At 33.5% G+C, this 16102-nt stretch overlaps 1 protein-coding gene across 3 annotated transcripts in view; it reads right to left on the bottom strand.

The window, feature by feature from the left end:
• Positions 1-16102, bottom strand: part of Kua (Plasmanylethanolamine desaturase Kua) — a 194252-nt gene that overhangs the window by 53737 nt on the left and 124413 nt on the right. For all 3 annotated transcript variants that reach the window (XM_067765776.1, XM_067765778.1, XM_067765777.1), the window contains exon 5: positions 6832-7001. In XM_067765776.1, the coding sequence (XP_067621877.1) occupies positions 6832-7001 (170 nt within the window). The remainder of the gene's footprint in view (positions 1-6831; positions 7002-16102) is intronic.

Here is a 16102-nt window from a genome sequence, read left to right as displayed (position 1 = left end):
TCCAATTCGAATGACCCGCGTCTCCTTGAAGGTCTGCTTTCCTCTACTGCGAGTGGCGGATATTGGACTCTGAGAACGGGTTTATCGGCATAAGACTTTACCGAACGAGTTGGGCTGAGGCAGATGGCCTTTTGTTTCACACGGATGAATTCTTGTGGGCCGGATCTCTTTATAGTCCCTATATTCCTTATTCCTGCGAGGCAGATCTTTCAGTTGTCTGTTAGACTGTTAGATGCCCAGGTTTCTGAGAATTTAGCAGAAACTGTTTGCTTAGCATATCGTTTATCTTCTTTAAGGGAAGTATTCCCGCTTCATTCTGTAGATGATATTCTGGTGTCACAAGAATACACCCCGACAGTTCTAAAACAAACCAAACCAATCTCAAAACGTTTTCGAAAAAATTCGAAAAATTGAGAAAGTTTTAAGTAAGTTTCGAAGTTTTTATTTGGAGTTCTTTGAATTTTTTTGAGTATGCAGTTTTGTAGCCCAATCCATTTTAGTCTTACCAAGTACAAGTTACAGGTCTCTCAAAACCTGCACTGATTTTTGGCAATTCTTTTTCGGGTGTTTAAGATTTCCACGGCAGCCCATTCTATGTACCGGAAAAACTTGAGAGACTGGGAACTTGTCCTTATTCTTTATTTTTTAAGCATTTTAAAAGCAATTTTTAATTTGTTAAATACGGGTACACAAAATTTGTCCCGCCGGAAATTTGCTTTGCCTAAATTCAAAAAGTGAACCTACCCATCCCTCTTCGCTCGCTATATCATTATCGTCTACTTTATCTTCTATTTTCCTTTTTCTTCATGTGCATGTCTTATTTCATTTATGTCCCTCCCATTTCAACTCTCACTCCCACGTGCACTCTCACTTCTATTCCAACTCTCACTCCCTCTTCAACTCTCACTTCACTCCCACTCATTTATGGAATCTCTATATGTAGTAAACTTTAGATACTTTCTTCAAATAAATGCGAGTTAAAATTTTCCTAATAGAAGCGTCGCACCGCCTACTTTTCCAAATTTAAGTTTTCTAAACCATCCCGAAACCTTAATGAACGGTACAAAAAAAATTATCGAAATCGGCCAAACTTTTTTTGAGTTTGGGCGAGACCTTAATCTCGGTGTTAATCTTCACGGCGGCATATTTCGCAAAAATATTATTATTACACTGTAAAACACTCGGTTGGGTATTGGACCAAGTAAATTTTTTTTAGTGGATTGTTTTATAAGAATAAATGATTGAAAATTTGGCGACTAGAGTTCGAATCTCAACTCGTGGAGGACATAATTTCTAATTTAAAAATACAAACGTCTAAGTACCCACAATAACTAAAAAAAAATGTAACGCGCGATAACCTCCGAAGAGATTTAGGCCGAGCTTCTCTTATAATTGGCGTCGTGCTCCTTTTTAATTTTTCATACAAATTGGCGGGACGGGACCTACTTGTTTTATGCCGACTGCGAACGGCATCTGCGAGGCAGATGAGTTTTCACTGAGAGCTTTTCATGGCAGAAATACACTCGGAGTGTTTGCCAAACACTGCCGAGAGACGACCCCGCTAAAAAAAAAATATATATATAACATAAAAAAAAACAATAATTTAATACTTAACAAATTATTCTGCAATGCACCTAAGACTCATTAAATTTTACAAATGCAATAAATGAACCGACGATTAAATGCAAGATCAGAAAAAAAGATCTTTTCGCGATTTTTGAAGTTAGCCCACAAAATATACATACAGTTATGCTCACAAAAATAGTAAAGCTTCATTCAAATCTATTATAGTTAATAACATGTACTGCTTAAATAAGTAAAATAATACACAAAATTATCTGTATTTTAAATACAAATTTTATAGTCAATAAATGTTAAATGTTATACTATGTTCAAACAGAAAAATAATTTGAGGCAATTTCGATTTAAATTGAGTGGTCATACAACTCAATTTAGCTTACACAATAGTAATTTGATAGCTGGTTGGCTCATCTCTACAGCAACAACATACCTTTGTTCAGGCTGTCAAAATATGCGTCAAATTAGGCGAAATGATGGAATGAAACCATAAAACTTTAAAATTTTTGTGTGTTGTAAGAAAATGTGTTCAAAGTTTTGGTTTCATTTTGAGTTTGTCATCTTCTTTGAGCCAACCATGTAGTTGAGCCATGCGTAACTGACGTTTAAATCGACTCAATAAACACACTTTACAAGGTTGCAAATGCAGTTTGAAACAATTTATTACGCAATTTTTTTTAATTTGGCAATTTATTATATGCTAAATTGCGTAATAAATTGCCAAAACGGTGTAAATTGCCAATTTGGTGTGTGTTTGCACATAGTATTAAGCTGACATATGCGGAGAAAAACATGCCACTCAGATTGAGTTCTCACCAAGATAAGAATTCAAAACATACTTTTCGGTTAGTATCTGAGTGGTCTGAAATAGAATTTTCGCATTTATGCAATGACCATGTAAATCCTCTGACCTCAACCCGATTGAAGATTGGCGTCCTTTTCATTTCAAACAAGCGAGTTATTTTGGCAGAAGACGATGGATGGGGATGGGATAGCACTCCATTGGAAACTTGTCAAAAATTAATTAAAGCCGTTACCAATAGAAAAGGCAAAGTTACACAAAACAATGAGGAGATACCGGTGATTGAGAAAAAATGAAGTAAGGAATTATATTTAAATGGTGTACTTTGATTTTTAAGAAAAGTTTCATACATCTATTATTTTGACCATTGACATTTTTATAAGCTTTTATTTACTTTCACTTGGCTGTTGTCTGTAATCAAATCTTGCAAGTTAAATTTCATACCCTTCCCGGTGTCCGATTGAGCTGAAATTTTGCACACATGTATAACTCCGATGACAATGCAATATTACTTTGCGAGAATTCGATAAATTAATCGATGGCAGAGTTGTTGGTAAAGATTTGGGTTCACAAGGGAATAAAAGCCTAAGTACTCAAGAACGCAGGTGACTTCGCTTTGTTTGCGTATGCAACAAACGTAGAAGTTAGGCTGTTATCGCTAAATGTTGCATACTTTTTGTTGCATACTTTTCTGCGCACGTGATTTTGTTTTACAGATTTTTGGCGATGGAACAGAGCAGAGATCTGCATGAAGTAGTTGTACACTGAACGCGACAAAGGCAAAGTCACAATAAAATATGATTTTAAGTATGTTTACACTCGAATGGAAGAACTTGACTGTTCAAAGTTGACTTCGAAGAAACCTTGTAATGTTGATGCATTAAAAGAAATGGATAGGATGAGAAACGTTACAAATAACTAAGTAAAGATTACATAACTAATTTAAACAATATTTTACCCTAATAAAAGTTAAAAAATGCATATTTAAATTAAATTTAAAAAAAAAATTGTACCGTAGTACAAGGCAGCAAATATTTTGTTTTATAATTTCATCTTTTACTTCTTGCTGCTATCAGTTTTTTTTTTTTTTTTTTGTATTGCGTTTATTTAGCCACCACTGTCCCTACTTAAGAATATTGCTTAACAAAACAGATGTCAAAAACTGTGTTTTTGAAAAGACTTATCGACCCATCTTGGCAGCATGCGGGTCTAAATCCACTTCCGAAAAGAATTATCTTTCTTTTCCTATGGAGTTTCCGCATCATCAACATCGTCAGTGGTGCGGGTAAAATTTGCAAGCGTTAAGTAGTCTCGGTAAAATTGTGAAGTTTTTTCTATATTACCGAAGTTCAAGTGTAGTGGTTTAATAAATAACGCACTCAAAAAGATTTACTGATAAATATAATTCCCTATCAGAATACAGCATGATAGTGCTACATAGTTAAATCTAAATAAATTAGAACACAATAAACTGTTTTGTGATTTAACTACAAATTCCCTCGTATAATCCTTCATATACGCGCCGATTTAATATAATTTCTAAATAAACAATTTGCATCCAGTCAACATAAATATTTTGGGCAAAATTCTCTAAGCAGGCGTAAATCTACATGCATGGTAAGTGTGCACATTTTTTAATAGAGTAAACCTTATGTCCCTTTCCCTTAGTTTTAAATAAATTTCTTATAGAGCGGTATCATTTTCTTCCGCAGATTCTTTCAAGAAAGAAACACCACAATTCTCCGCAAATTCACATGCAAGCATTTATTTTGCTTCCCCCTTTTTTTACTTCACCCCGAATCACGCTTCCACTGTAATTAGAATTGGCCAACTTTGAAAAGTTGGTCAAATTTAATTACCTACCAAAGTATAGTTGCCAAATCGCAACATATTGAATTTTTCTTTGTTTTGTTGTACAGTGGTATCGAACAAGTGCACGATCAAGCATATGTGAGGAAAATAGACATGTTCGAGAGAGCTGTATGATGCGTTGCGAGAGAGCGGTATGCGCTTTTAGAAGTTTTGTATGATGTTCAAAGCAAACCGTCGATATACATAATTTTTCTCACATTGTGAGTACTTGAAATATTTTTACATTTCTTCACATGGTTGCCATCAATTGCGGGTTGGCCACATTATGATGTAATTTTTCTATAGTAAAATTAATACCATTATAGTTTGTTAGTTGCCTTAGAAAATACTATGATTTTGAATTAACAAATGAAAATCCATTTCCCGAGCAAGAAGGCCTTCTAAGCTAGGTAGGAATGCTTTATACTCATGAAATGAATTTAATTACACATGTATATAAACAAAGCATACTCACTTATTTTACATATTAGGTTTGTTAACAACTGTCCTATTTTTTTGTACATACATATGTATGCACATACGTACGTTACTATACATATATATTGGATTTAGTTGTCCTTTCAATTAAATTTCTTTTTGTTGCAATACTTTTTTTTTGTATATGCGTACCTAATAGCGCATGTACATATTTACATACATATGTATATCAAAGTTAATTTTTGAATTCAAAGATATATGAGTTAATACGTATTATACTAATATAATATATATAGACTAATTATAGTTCGACTAATGTGTTTACATATATATTTTTCCCCAATCATGATTTTTTTAAACTCAAGTTTGTTATTTTGGTTTATTAGTTTAGGTTAACTAGACTTAGCAAAACCTCAGATTGTAAAAATTGTAATGGATTGAACTTCTGAAATAATAATTCAATAATTCAATGTGTAAACTAATGTGTAACTGATTTGCTTTAATTTGGTTTGAGTCATGGTGAGTTAGTGGTAGTATATCGGGGCCTCAAGCACATCTAAGAGGCCAATGGTAGGGCGGGTATAGATGCAGCCACCAAATGTTGCAACAACGAGCTGCCAGGCGTAAAGGGTAAGTATAGGCTGTCACATTACTGAAGTGTGACATGCAAATGCGATAATGGGTTTTATTTAATTATTTTTTTTTTTTTTTATTATCCTTTTTTTGGTTGAAATCCCAATGTGCAAAATAAATTATCCTGTGTGAACATTGACTGAGGAGAGCAGTGCTGTGCAGTGATCGCGTAAAATAATCCACGAAGCTGAAGCTCCGGGCCTAAACACCAGTGCACACGTCGTGGTCATTGCACCTCGCCACAAGCACCGCTGCTCTTTTGTCCGTGAATGTGCCTATCGCACACTCAGTCAATGGATATCATAACAAAATCTTTTCTAAGAACAAGCTTCTATTACTTGTTAATAAAACGAACTAAAAAGTAAAAAAAAAAAAAAATGAAAGAAAAAAAACTTTTTTAAAATAAGCTTTTATTATTTTTTTTTTTTAATTTCTTTATTATTGGTTAATAAAATTAACTAAAAAGTAAAAAATAAATTGACTGTAAAGAAATATAACACTTTATAAGTTCATTGTAACCTTTAACGATAATTAGGCTTTTTCGTCTGCGACAAAAAAATTCCATATTGTACATAATTATATATTTTTAACATTAAAACTTTACACCTAAATTATTAAATCTTACAGCTTATATCACAGTCCTAATTGTTCTAATAAAAGCGTGTTACATTGTGATAGCAAGAAAAGGAGTTCCTAAATTTTCTTAATTATACCATCAAAATTTAACACGCTTTTTATTAGAACAATTAGGACTGTGATATAAACTGTAAGATTTAATAATATAGGTGTAAAGTTTTATTGTTAAAAATATAATTATGTACAATATGGAATTTTTTTTGTCGCAGACGAAAAAGCCTAATTATCGTTAAAATGCCTTAAAGCGTTTAAAAATTTGTCTAGCAGAATTGCTAAGGTTTTGAAAATTTAAAAATGGAAGCGAATAGTGTAGCAGAAAAATGGTCCATCACGCCTGAATTTTCTAAAACTCGCCAGAGGATGGTAAAACTCAATTTCCATGAGCTTTGCGAAGATGAGCGTCTCCAAGATCCGACAGTTTGTTCAAAGTGAACATATTTTGTCGAGTAACCTACTTAAAAAACTCTATGAGACAAGACAGGTTATGTTATTTGGCTATTCGGTCTATTGAAAATTCTATGGCCCGATCTTTAAACTTTGATGATGTTATAGACACTTCTCTTAATAAATAGCTTATTGAAATTAAATTGTTTTGTTATTTCATTGTGAATTTCGTGTCATTTGGTGGTTGGCTCAACGCAATTTTCTGTCATTAAACTGACGGAAACGTGTTTGCAACGTATCAATAAAAATTATTGTCGCTAAATCCGCTCCTTGATCCGCACATTAGTCTTTTCAATTCAGTATCGATACTTGGAGTAACGAGTCTTTTTAATTCGATACCATCGCGATACTTGTTGAGCGATACTTGAAACCGAAATGAAAGGAGGACAGCTATTTTCGGCTCCGTTCCTTGGTCTAAATGGTTAATATTATTATTAATTTTTTATTACCTTAATTTTTCCAATGGCCAGTTCAGCCACCCAGTAGTTATGCAAAAGTACGTCTCATGTGGTGCTACATGATGAATTCGATGATGCTTTCGCGGCAACACAATGTGATAGTTTTGCAAGAAAAGTACCCATCGTGGCAAGCCCCAATAAGTATGTGACCACTTGTGGATCTAAAAAGAACAAAATGAATAGGTAAATCACCGATGTTTTCCTAAGACGGTTCTAACCAATACGTATGTAGGTAAGTACTAAGTAGGTTTGTGAAATCTGGAATCCGATCTATCGGACTAATTTTCATCTAAGGCTTGTTTACACATGCACTTATTTACAATAACTCCACAAAAGTGAATCTACACGGTCAGAGAAGTTCCACCTCTAAAAGCAGGATTATTTGTCACTGCTATATAGTGCAAAAGCATGAACCATTATAAAATCAGGCAAATCTAGGAGTGATCAAGCGAAAAGTTTTTCGAAAGATTTATGGGCATCTACGCGTCGCATTATGGCGCCTCTGCTCGCGAAGCCTGGTAAAAATCAAAAATTTCATGAAAGCGTTCGATAAATCTAATACATGTATTTAATAGAGAATTTTCAAGGGATTACGAATATATATCTCTTATTAAACAGAAAATGATATTTTAGGAGGTAGAGCCGCTCAAAATTGATTAATTTTTAACACTTAGAAAAATTTGTGTTTTTTGTTCTTTTTTGTTACATTAAAAAATTTTTTGTCTCTAAAGAAAACGGCCTGCTACTGCTTTCCTGTATTATAACGAAAGGATATTTAATTCTAGGTTGGAGCAAAGCATAATTTTTTTTTTTTATAAAAGTTGTCACATTTACCTATTTTTCGAAAAGCCTATTTTTAGGACCTTTTTCGAACTTTCATGGAAAATAAAAAAAGGTCTCCGTGAAATTTACAGAAAGTATTTGCTAAATATTCAGTTACCTTAATTCATAGAGTCTACCTGCGTCCAGCTGAGATTTTACTTTTTACATCAAATAAAGTGAAGCAACCTTGGGTATAAATAGCCGTCTGAGCAGGTATAGGTAAGAAGGAGGCGAATTTAGTACGGTCACTTTTGTTGTTGGAATTTGTTAATAAAACCAAATTTTTCGGTTACAAGCTGGATAATATACCTGGAAATCATTTCCATAATTTGAGTATATAAAGAAATGGTTAATACAACGTCCAAAATCAGTCATTTTTTGAAGTCTATAGAACAAAGTCTTCTGTTTATTTAAATAAACATAAATAGAGCTCACATATTTCTTTATTAAGATGGCAAATTTTAATATGTCTCTAGAAAACTTCAAACTATTTGAGGCGTTCAAAGCTTCAAAGACAAAAGCGGAGTTCGTTGAGGCTATTATGACAGAATTACCAAGTAAAGCATGCAATAAAGAAGACGAAGACTTGAAAGAAAAAATTGGCTTCCTCTATATTCCAATGCAAAGAAAATGGCAAGTAGTCGGTCTTTCTACTTCAAGGTTTATAAGTAAGCATGAAAGATGGATAGCTAGTAAAAGTTTTTTGGAGGAATAAATGCCTAGCACATCAACCAATCGAACTAGAGGAAGACCAACAAAACCCATAGAAGAATGTTCGACATACACTAGGAAAAGGAAGCGGTTAGATTACACTAGAACTATCGCCACGACTCATCTTTCAGAAGCATTAGCTATTAAATATAAAAAGGACGAAGACACCAAGTCTCATATCATAAGAGCAGTTGCGTTAGCAAGTCGATTGCGAGTGGGAAGGATCAAAAACAGCATTCCCATACCCCCAAATGCGCTGCCTAGAAGATACACTCCTGAAGAGTCTTTGGCGCTGTTTATAGATCTCGGGTTATCGAAGGATAAATATAATATATTGCGTGAGTCATTATTGCAACATAATTCCGATCTTTTCCCTGAATACAAACAAATCACTCAAGCTAAGAAAGAAGCAGTTCCTACAAGAGCCAAAATAACCGAAGTATCAGCTAAAGTTGAGCTCCAAATCTTAATGGATCATACGTCTATGCGATTCTTGAAAATTTTTTCTGAAGAAAAGTTGAAATCACTGCCCAAAAGGCTAAGATTGATAAATAAATGGGACTGTGATGGATCATCAGGACAAAGTGCATATAAACAAAGAATAAATGTAGACGATGGAACAATTACAGATGGTAATATGTTTATGGCTTCTATTGTTACCCTCCTTTTAAAAGATGAAGCTTCAGAATATTGGAAAAATCCACGGCCGTCATCAGATAAATTGTGCCGGCTGATATTATTTAAATATGAGAAGGAGTCTTCGGAACTCATAAAAGCTACAGTGAGTGATATAAAAAATCAAATCGCAAAATTAGAACCAACAATAATTTAAATCGAAGACGGGAATGTTATTACCATAAAACATGATTTTATATTTATATTTATTCAATACGGTCTATGAAAGAACATTTCTTACAGACTAATAACAATGGTGTAGGTTACAAAATAAAACATACCTACTTAAAATAAGAGAGTAAACTATTCAAAAAAGCTTGTTTTCCCATGGAAAAATCAAGGGAAATACTCTGAGATAGAATATTAAATTCGCAAATAGATCTTGCAAGAGGAGCATTACCGGCAAATTTAATTTTGACTTTTTCCAGTAAAAAGGATAGGTGATGCGAAGATTTCGCCTTGGAATGTTAAAAGTAATCCTTTCCAGAAGATAAGTACAATCTATGGTACCATGAATAGCATTAAACATGAAAGTCAAAGATAAGATTGACCTACGGGTTTCGAGAGATTGTAGGTCAAGTAGCATAATACGGGACCGTAAAGCGAAATTAATGAACATCTTTTGAATACGTTCTATTATTTTTATTGATACCTGGTTATACGGCCTCCAGACAAAAACTGCATATTCAAGGTGTGAGCGAACAAAAGTTATATACAACATTTTAAGAGTATAAGGGTCTGAGAACTTGGTGCAGTTCCGACGAATAAAGCCTAGAACAGAGTAGGCCTTCGCAATGATGAAATCAACATGTTTGTTAAAAGACAGTTTCGGGTAAAAAACAACTCTTAGGTCCTTTACTTCGACAACATTCTGAAGGACAGTATTAGAAATGTGGTAGGACGTACTTCGAAAATGCAAAATTTTAGCACATGTCATTTTAAAACATTTCTTTATGTTTAAAGAGAGACGAGAACGAAGACACCATGAATGAACAGCATTGATATCGCATTGAAGCTTTGCTTCATCAGAGGCATCTTGGACTTTGGCGAATATTTTGAGGTCATCGGCATAAATTAAAAAATTTGCGAAGGAAAAGCAGCTACTAATGTCATTGATGAACAGAACAAATAGTAGAGGGCCTAAGACGCTCCCTTGCGGTACCCCAGAAGAGGCAATGAAAGGTTGTGAGAACACACCATCAATGGTAACAACACAACGTCTATCAGTAAGATACGATTTTATCCACTCCAAAAAGCAGGAATGGAAGCCCATAAATGCTAGTTTTTTAAGTAGTACTATATGAGAAACTTTATCAAAGGCTTTTGAAAAGTCTGTATATACACCAGTCAACCTGGAATCCAGCCGAAAAGGCAGTATTGCAGTAGTCGGTGAACACAGCTAAGTTCGAGGCTGTGGACTGCCCTGGTACAAAGCCATGTTGATTATGGCAAATAAGCGACTTGGTGGCAAAGACCAATTTGTCTTTAACGATGCACTCTTCAAACAATGGTCGATGGAAAAGTTTTAAACTTACTAACAAACACATAATCTACATTGAAATGTCCAATCTGTAAGAAGAGTCAAAAATACTTCGAAAATCTTGATGATTCAATTATTGACGAACTAAATTATGAGTATGGAATATCTCTTTGCATGCCTGGTAAAAATCAAAAATTTCATGAAAGCGTTCGATAAATCTAATACATGTATTTAATAGAGAATTTTCAAGGGATTACGAATATATATCTCTTATTAAACAGGAAATGATATTTTAGGAGGTAGAGCCGCTCAAATTGATTAATTTTTAACACTTAGAAAAATTTGTGTTTTTTGTTCTTTTTTGTTGTATTAAAAATTGTTTTGTCTCTAAACAAAATAGCCTGCTACTGCTTTCTTGTATTATAACGAAAGGATATTTAATTCTAGGTTGGAGCAAAGCATAATTTTTTTTTTTTATAAAAGTTGGCAGATCTACCTATTTTTCGAAAAGCCTATTTTTAGGACCTTTTTCGAATTTTGATCGAAAATAAAAAAAGGACAAAAAAAGTCTCCGTGAAACTTACAGAAGGTATTTGCTAAATATTCAGTTAGCTGAATTCATAGGGTCTACTTGCGTCCAGCTGAGATTTCACTTTTTACATCAAATAAAGTGAAGAAACCTTGGGTATAAATAGCCGCCTGAGCGGGTATAGGTAAGAAGGAGGCGAATTTAGTACGGTCACTTTTGTTGTTGGAATTTGTTAATAAAACCAATTTTTTCGGTTACAAGCTGGATAATATACCTGGAAATCTATTCCATAATTTGAATATATAAAGCAATGGTTAATACAACCTCCAAAATCACTCATTTTTTGAAGTCTATAGAATAAGGTCTTCTGTTTATTTAAATAAACATAAATAGAGCTCACATATTTCTTTATTAAGATATACTCGATGGCAAATTTTAATATATCTCTAGAAAACTCCAAACTATTTGAGGTGTTCAAAGCTTCAAAGACAAAAGCGGAGTTCGTTGAGGCTATTATGACAGAATTACCAAATAAAGCATGCAATAAAGAAGACGAAGACTTGAAAGAAAAAATTGGCTTCCTCTACATTCCAATGCAAAGAAAATGGCAAGCAGTCGGTCGTTCTACTTCAATGTTTATAAGTAAGCATGAAAGCTGGCTAGTTGGTAAAAGTTTTTTGGACGAATAAATGCCTAGCACATCAACCAATCGAACTAGAGGAAGACCAACGAAACCCATAGAAGAATGTTCGACCTACACTAGGAAAAGGAAGCGGTCAGATTATACTAGAACTATCGCCACGACTCATCTTTCAGAAGCATTAGCTATTAAATATAAAAAGGACGAAGAAAACACAAAGTCTCATATCATAAGAGCAGTTGCGTTAGCAAGTCCAGTGCGACTGGGAAGGATCAAAAACAGCATTCCCACACCCCCAAATACGCTACCTAGAAGATACACTCCTGAAGAGTCTTTGGCGCAGTTTATAGATATCCTAGAAGGATAAATATATTATATTGCGTGAGGCATTATTGCAACATAATGCCGATCTTTTGCCTGAATACAAACAATCCAAGAGCCAAAATAACCGAAGTATCAGCTGAAGTTGAGCTCCAAATCTTAATAGATCATACGTCTATGCGATTCTTGAAAAGTTTTTCTGAAGAAAAGTTGAAATCACTGCCAAAAAGGCTAAGATTGATAAATAAATGGGACTGTGATAGATCATCAGGAAAAAGCGCATATAAAAAAAGAATAAATGTAGACAATGGAACAATTACAGATGGTAATATGTTTATGGCTTCTATTGTTCCCCTCTTTTTAAAAGATGAAGCTTCAGAATATTGGAAAAATCCACGGCCGTCATCAGTTAAATTGTGCCGGCCGATATTGTTTAAATATGAGAAGGAGTCTTCGGAACTCATAAAAGCTACAGTGAGTGATATAAAAAATCAAATCGCAAAATTAGAACCAACAATAATTGAAATCGAAGACGGGAATGTTATTACCATAAAGCATGATTTTCTTCTAACAATGGTCGATGGAAAAGTTTTAAACTTACTAACAAACACATCATCTACATTGAAATGTCCAATCTGTAAGAAGAGTCAAAAATACTTCGAAAATCTTGATGATTCAATTATTGATGAACTAAATTATGAGTATGGAAAATCTCCTTTGCATGCGAGGATAAGGTGCATGGAATTCGTTTTGAAACTGGCTTGCACACTACCACAACAAAGAGAAGTTTTCGACGACAATGCAACATCTAAGGAAAAACAAAACATTAGAAAAAATAATTCAAGATGCATTCTATAAAGAGCTTGGGCTGAGAGTTGACTGCCCAAAGTATGGATACGGCAACACCAATGATGGAAGCTCCTCAAGAAGATTTTTTGAACACGATGAAATGACTTCTCGCATTACTAGAGTCGATAGAGATATTGTCAAACGATTGGGAGTAATTTTAAATATTTTAAATTGCCATGAGAAAGTTAATGGACCTAAATTTCGAGAATATGCATCGAAAACTGCAGAGTGGATTCTGGGTTTACAGATCTGCCATCTTGTCTTACTTGACTCAGGAGCACGCCGGCTCGTAGTATGTATGAGTGGCTGCGGAAGGGGTGTTTTAACGTAACTCACCGGTAGCTGCTTCATGTGAAAAGCCCAGCCGATCCCAAGTAGGGTTATTAATAAAGCACTCAATAAAAACACTTATTTGTTTTAAAAAATTAAGATCTAATGTTTTATTAATTTAATAAGTACTTGGGGAAAAAGATATGACTGCCCCGTCTCGTGTCTTGAAAAATTCTCTATCTGCACATTTTTTGTACAGGGTTGTATTATTGATCATCAGCTGATGCTTGACGCAGGGTTGTGTTTTGAATATTTGATGTGGTGAAATTGATTGGCTTAAAGTGCCATTACATCGCCCTTCTTTTGAAAAAGAAGGAGCATAGTGTACCTAGACAAGTGTGTCAACTAAGCGATAAACGTCAAAACTACAAACAGCCTCGCTCACCTGATGCAAATCTCAGGTCTAGAGTTGCATTTTTGGTACGTAAGAGTACTTCAAGCTGAGTTGCATTTGATAGTTTAATAAAACATTGTAGTATTTACAGATGAAATAGTTGCATATATTTCCGCGGAAAAAATACTAGAAGATTTGTAGCCTGCAATAATGCGAAAACACACGGAAAGCAAAATTTATTTAAATTAGAGTCAAAATATAAAGCGTCACACGTGTAACATGGAAAAATTTAACTTCTAATACTATTTTCACACAGACGGCTTATTGAATAATAAAGGCAGTTTTCTACATTAAGACGCTTATTGAGCTCAATCTTCCCTACAAAACACGAATATATTATTATTTCATTAGTAGCTAATCGAATGCCTAATGAAGTCAAAAGCATAATGCAACTCTGTTCGCAGCGTTCCGTTTCCGCTTCTTAGTTTTTGGTGTGTTCAGTGCTTAAAAATGCCATTTGTCAAAGCAAATGTCATTGTCTGCATGGCGGAACGATAAAGGTGGCCGCATCGAACAGCTGATTATAACCTTTTTTATTTGATTTGATACATCAACTACCGGCGCAGTTCGATTTTGACATTTGTCCATCGAATTTACAAGTACATGGAATTTTTTTTGTTTGTAGGTATGTCGTTTATGTAGCGTTTATGTAAATTTTTCGATACTTCGCCCGACAGATGAATTAATGAATGCAACACAACCAAAGCGTCTTTGTAAATCCGCCTTAATTTTTATAGCTGTAAAAGTCTCCTGCAAATAAAATGGTGCTGCAATTGCAAGTATACCGCCGAAGCAGTAACATCGTTTTGTTAAAAATGTCGCCATAATTACACATTCGTTTAAGTGTAAAACGGTTTTGTGAAAAAGAAATGTGCTATGTAAAGTAAAATTTATAGATTTTGTTCAATTAAAATTAACTTTTTGTCTAATTCTAAAGGCATTCGTGTATAAAAAACATTAATAATATGTAACATTAAAATTGAATTTGTATAAGATAATGGAGCTACAAAACAAGACTTTAAACTTTGTATAATGGAAGAAATATTCTGTATGAAATAACGGAGCTACGAAACTGTAAAAAGAACAGTAATGGTGCGATTAGTTCTACTTATCATTAAAATCGAAAGTTAAAATAAATACATAAAATACTACTAAAAAAAAAATAGTAATCTAGATAAATAATACAGTTATGGACAACATTTAATACAAAATCTTCGCATGAAGCTGCATGGATAATCAAAAGAGATATATCTATTACACTGGAACTTTTTAAATTGTATATGAATACAATTTGACATGAGATATTAACTGTAAATTGGAAAAATGTAAACTAAATTGGACAAAAGTACAAAGATTGGATACGATAAATGTTTAATTTATTATATGAACTATTCATATAACGGGGTAGAGATTATACCTTACATATAAATTGTGATAACATATAACTCCACAAAGGACAAAAAGTACAAGTAACGGGATTGAAAATACCCTTATCATATATTAATGTACAGTCATGTACACATAACCAGAATAAATATAAAATATAACACTTGAGAAGACGAAAATACTTTTACAAAAATAAAATAAACGAAAAATATTTACTTCAATTGGATTAAAATCAACAATTGAATGGACTAGATTTAAGGAATTACTGGCAAAAAAAGCATAAAATAATAACTATAGCAAGCGCATTGTAGTATAAATATTAGCAAATAAGTATAGCATAACAACTATAACAAGCGCATTACAATACCTTGTCTAACCCGGTTTTAACTTTACAATTAAACAAGATAAAAGTTCTTCACCAAAGTTGAGGTGGAATATACATTTACAAAAATTAGTTTAAGTAAATATTGGCAAAAAAGCATAAAATAATAACTATAACAAGCGCCTTGCAGTGTAAATATTAGTAAATAAGCATAGCAGAACAACTATAACAAGCGCATTACAATACCTTGTCTAACCTGATTTCAACTTTACAATTAAACAAATTTCTACGATTGGAAGTGCAACTTTATGATTAAAATATTAATAATCTACATAAAGAAAACAAGTCACCACTTGGAATTACCCAAAAAGCTGAATTATTTAACAAATTAACATGACACATGATGACTATATTAATATTGCTATTACAATGGGAGGATGTCTGAAGCCACTGGCTTGGGCATGATAGGGGTACCACTTGCTGGATGGGAGTGAAATTATGATACATACATAAAAATATAATTTACGATGAATTGCAAATTTTGAAAAAGCACATGGCAACAAGCCATATATTTAGCAATTACAAGGAGACAATTTGTGCTACGGGTTTTTACTTTGCGACATATGTTAGCTGCTTATGCACGTCTAAATGTTGCAAGTATATTACCCTTATACGTTTGTTAACTTGGCGATTTAAGAGGCAATTTAAAGGTCCTCTTGCCATTTATTGGAATTGAAAGATTCAATTCCCAAAACGGAAAAAAAAAATAAAATGGTGCTGTAAGTGCAAACAAATCAAACTCC

The sequence above is a fragment of the Eurosta solidaginis genome, chromosome 2 (assembly GCF_040869045.1).
Source record: "Eurosta solidaginis isolate ZX-2024a chromosome 2, ASM4086904v1, whole genome shotgun sequence".
Lineage (NCBI taxonomy): Eukaryota > Metazoa > Arthropoda > Insecta > Diptera > Tephritidae > Eurosta > Eurosta solidaginis.
This window is presented reverse-complemented; position numbering and strand designations above follow the sequence as displayed.